The sequence below is a fragment of the Tupaia chinensis genome, unplaced genomic scaffold (genome assembly GCF_000334495.1).
Source record: "Tupaia chinensis unplaced genomic scaffold, TupChi_1.0 Scaffold000403_1, whole genome shotgun sequence".
Lineage (NCBI taxonomy): Eukaryota > Metazoa > Chordata > Mammalia > Scandentia > Tupaiidae > Tupaia > Tupaia belangeri.
In genome coordinates this window covers 988,585-992,412 of record NW_006159905.1, presented here as the reverse complement: position 1 = coordinate 992,412, position 3,828 = coordinate 988,585, and the positions used below count along the sequence as shown (strand labels likewise).

Sequence of the window (3,828 nt, the reverse complement as noted above, 5' to 3'; positions counted from 1 at the left end):
CAGCCAAAGGAGGAGGAAGAAGGGGTAGTGGCAGCAGAGGCGGTGGGTCCCGCCTCGGTGAGGGCTCCGAGGGTCCCTGCCTGAAGAGGGAGAAGGGATCGCGCTTGGGCAGGGGCCCTGGAATGCAGCCCCCTCTGCTGCTGCTGCTGCTGCTGCATTTCTCCACTGCCATGGCCAGAGGTGAGGCTCAGCGGAGAGGTGGGGGGACCCGGCCCTTTGGGAAGATGTCTGGCGGAGTGGGGTAAAAGGGCCAAGCCCCCAAGCTTTGAGAGGACACCCTAGCTCCCCACATGGGGAGAGATGACTCTGCCATGGGAGTCACACAGCAAGGCTTTGGGCCTGGTGCCAGGAGTGGTGACTGCTGGGGGCCGGGCGAGAGGGTGCCTTCCCTTGGGGAGGGTGCAGCGGGCCTGAAGCTAAGAGGCAGAGGCTTTCGCAGCCACACCGAGGAGGGGAAGAGGGGACAGAACGCCCACCTGCTAGGGGAAGAGACCAGAGGAGAGCAGGAGATGGAGACCTAGGAGGTCGAGGTCCCACCAAGTCCCTTTCCTGGTCCAGCTGTCCCCGCCCCCCGGATGGCTCAGTGCTGGGCCCTTCCCGGAGGAAATCCGTTCCATGTGGCAGCCATTCACCTCCCGGGACCCCCTCGCCCCCCTCCTGATCCTGTTGTCTTGCTTCCGAAGGATGGAGCCTGAGGCTGGACTTGGGCGGCCAGAGAACAAACAGGAAAGGGGGATGGGGCCACGTGGGGACTGGGCGCAGGAGGGAGGAGAGGATGGTTCGGAGCCCGTGAGGGCGGCTGAGGCAGGGGTCTCAGAGTCCCTGGGTGAAGAGAGAATCCCGGCCCCCTCTCATCCTTCCCCCCCGTCCCTAGGGCTGCTGTGCGGTGATTTCTCAGAGCCCTGTGCCAACGGAGGCACCTGCCTGGGCCTGCCTCAGGGGCAAGGGATCTGCCTGTGAGTGCTCCTAACGGGGGTGGGGGTGAGGACCGGGAAGAGAGGAGAAGGGGAGGAGATGGAGGCGAGGGGGACAGAGAACGCAGAAGGGGGAGGTGAGAGGCAGGGGAAGAGGGCCATGGGTGCGTTTCTCTCTCTCCTGCCCAGGTGCGCCCCTGGCTTCCTGGGTGAGACCTGCCAGTTTCCTGACCCCTGCCTGGGTGCCCAGCTCTGCCAGAACGGAGGCAGCTGCAGAGCCCTGCTCCCTGCCCCCACAGCCTCCCCAGGCTCTCCCTCCCCATCGGCCCCCAGCTTCTCCTGCACCTGCCCCCCAGGCTTCACAGGCGAGAGGTGCCAGACTCCGCTCCAAGGCCCCTGTCCTCCCTCATTCTGTTCCAAGAGGGGCCGCTGCCACGTCCAGGCCTCGGGCCGCCCGCAGTGCTCCTGCATGCCTGGGTGGACAGGTAAGCGCTGGGGGGCGGGCCAAGACGGGACAGGTGGACTCAGTGGGCTAGGCTGTGGCCTGAGAGGCTGTGACCCCTTTGAGGACGAAGACCTTGAGAATTGGCAGGCCAGTTCCTGGTGACCCACTGGCCCAAGAGTGACACCCCCAGCACAGTACACTGATGGCCAAATGCTGGAACATCTCCAAACTGAGGGCGCCACGAGTCCCCCTAGTACAGCATCCTGGACTCTCCTGGCCCCACAACCTCCCTCGGCCGGCAGCTGCAGGGTCATGGCCTGGCATTCCAGGGGCCCCCAAACTTCTCCGAGGCCCTCTCCTGAGCAGTGGGTCCCCACAGTAGCCGAGGAGCCCTGGAAAGACTGCAGCTGTGGGAGGTGTGATGGGCGGGGGTCTGACCCAGAGAAGAGGGCGGGGAGGGGGGACCATCCCGGGGGGTACAACCTTGGTGCCAGCTTACTGCTTAAAGTAGGGTGGCCCCCCGTCCAAATGCCAGTTCTGCCACTACAGAACCTCGCATGCAACACGTAAGCCCCCTGGGTCTCCGGCTGTCAGCTGACACACGGGGAGACTAAGGTCCACACTCTATTAAGTTGCTGAGGGGAAAAGGGGCCAATGCTCAGGAAGGTGCATGCTTAACTCAGCACTGCCGCCCCACGGCCGCTGCTGCCCCCAGACCGTGGGTGCACTTGGGTGTAAAGTGAGTCTCCTTAACATCATCCGGGTCACTTCGACTACCATCACACCTCTCCAAAGATTAGGAAGTCTCGGGACCAGCAGATGGCTGGACTCCCATGTAGTCGACCACAGTTCGAATCCTGGACTCAGCAACTTAAAACACGCCGGGTGCATGCGTGTGCATGCCCAAGATCCCAAGAGGAGAATGGAGGAGAAGAGATTGTGGTGTGGCCATCTCCCCTGGGGGGTGATTTCTCCTGTTCTGTCTCTCTCTGTATCAGGCGAGCATACACGCCCTATAGAAAAAAAGTTCTAATGGGGCTGGCAAGTGGCATGGTGGTTAAAGGCGCTGGACTCCCACATGGCCAACCCCGGTTCAAGTCTCGGACCTGGTGACTTGCTGTCTCACTTCTTCCCTCTCTCTGTCTCTCTCTGATCAAACTGGAAAAAAAAAAGAAAGAAAGAAAAGAAAAGAAAAGGAAAAAAAAGAGAGAAAAGAAAAGAAAGGTCTTAAAAAAAGATTAGAAAAACAGGACCCGAGAGGTGGTGTGACCCACCCAAGGGCGCACACCCATTTGCGGTGCAGCCAGTGCCAACCCGCGCCTCCTGCCTGCAGACACTGGGCATTTTCCACCTTTCCCCAAAGCGTGGCCACTGACGGGACCGCAGGCCCGCGTGACCCCAGGCAGGGCCCGTTTGCAGTTCTGCCACCGTTAGACACACGCCCTACTGTAGTTCAGAGACTATGGCCGCCCCAGATAATCATTCCAAAGGACGGCAACACTGAGGCAAGGGCTGACGGGACCGAGCAAAGAGCACTCGAGAGTCAAGGGAAGGAGATGTGAGAACCAGACCCCGACAACCCAGAGCGAGAGCTGGGTCACCCCCGATGGGCTGGGCTTTATGTGCTGCTCGAAACAGCCCCCTGCCCTCTGCCCTCTGCCCTCTGCCCTCTGCCCTCTGCCCTCCGCCCTCTGTCGCAGGCGAGCAGTGCCAGCTTCGGGACTTCTGCTCAGCCAACCCCTGCACCAATGGAGGGGTGTGTCTGGCCACATACCCCCAGATCCAGTGCCGCTGCCCGCCTGGCTTCGAGGGCCACGTCTGCGAACACGACGTCAACGAGTGCTTCCTGGACCCCGCGCCCTGCCCCAGCCCCCCCCTGCCACAACACCCTGGGCTCCTTCCAGTGTCTCTGCCCCACGGGGCGGGCCGGTCCGCGCTGTGAGCTGCGAGCAGGACCCTGCCCCACCAGGGGCTGTCCACACGGGGGCACCTGCCAGCTGGTGCCAAGGGGGAACTCCACCTTCCACCGCTGCGTCTGCCCTCCAGGTGCGTCTTCTTGGGGGCTTTCCTGCAGCCTCCCTCCGGGCTAGGAGGCTGAACCCCCGCCCCAGCTTATCTCATGGCCCCACAGGCTTCACAGGCCTGGACTGCGAGGTGAACCCAGACAACTGTATTGGGCACCAGTGTCAGAACGGGGGCACCTGCCTGGATGGGCTAGACAGCTACACCTGCCTCTGCCCCGAGGCCTGGACAGGTGAGTCGGAGCGCGGTCGTGGCCCAGTGCCCAGATACTCAGCTCTGGGCCTGCCTCTCCCGGACTCCCAGCACCAGCCCTTGTCTGCTCCCACCTCTGCAGGCTGGGACTGCTCTGAGGACGTGGATGAGTGTGAGGCCCGGGGTGCCCCTCGCTGCAGAAACGGGGGTACCTGCCAGAACGCGGCCGGCAGCTTTCACTGCGTGTGTGGGAGT

At 62.8% G+C, this 3,828-nt stretch overlaps 1 protein-coding gene across 1 annotated transcript in view; it reads left to right on the top strand.

The window, feature by feature from the left end:
- The first annotated feature begins 12 nt into the window (after positions 1-12).
- The window catches only part of NOTCH4 (notch receptor 4), a 27,376-nt gene continuing 23,560 nt past the window's right edge, over positions 13-3,828 (top strand). Inside the window, 7 exon segments of the mRNA XM_027774134.1 lie at positions 13-180; positions 875-956; positions 1,104-1,399; positions 3,060-3,225; positions 3,227-3,405; positions 3,491-3,613; positions 3,716-3,826. Coding sequence (XP_027629935.1) covers positions 123-180; positions 875-956; positions 1,104-1,399; positions 3,060-3,225; positions 3,227-3,405; positions 3,491-3,613; positions 3,716-3,826 — 1,015 coding nt within the window. The 5' untranslated portion in view covers positions 13-122.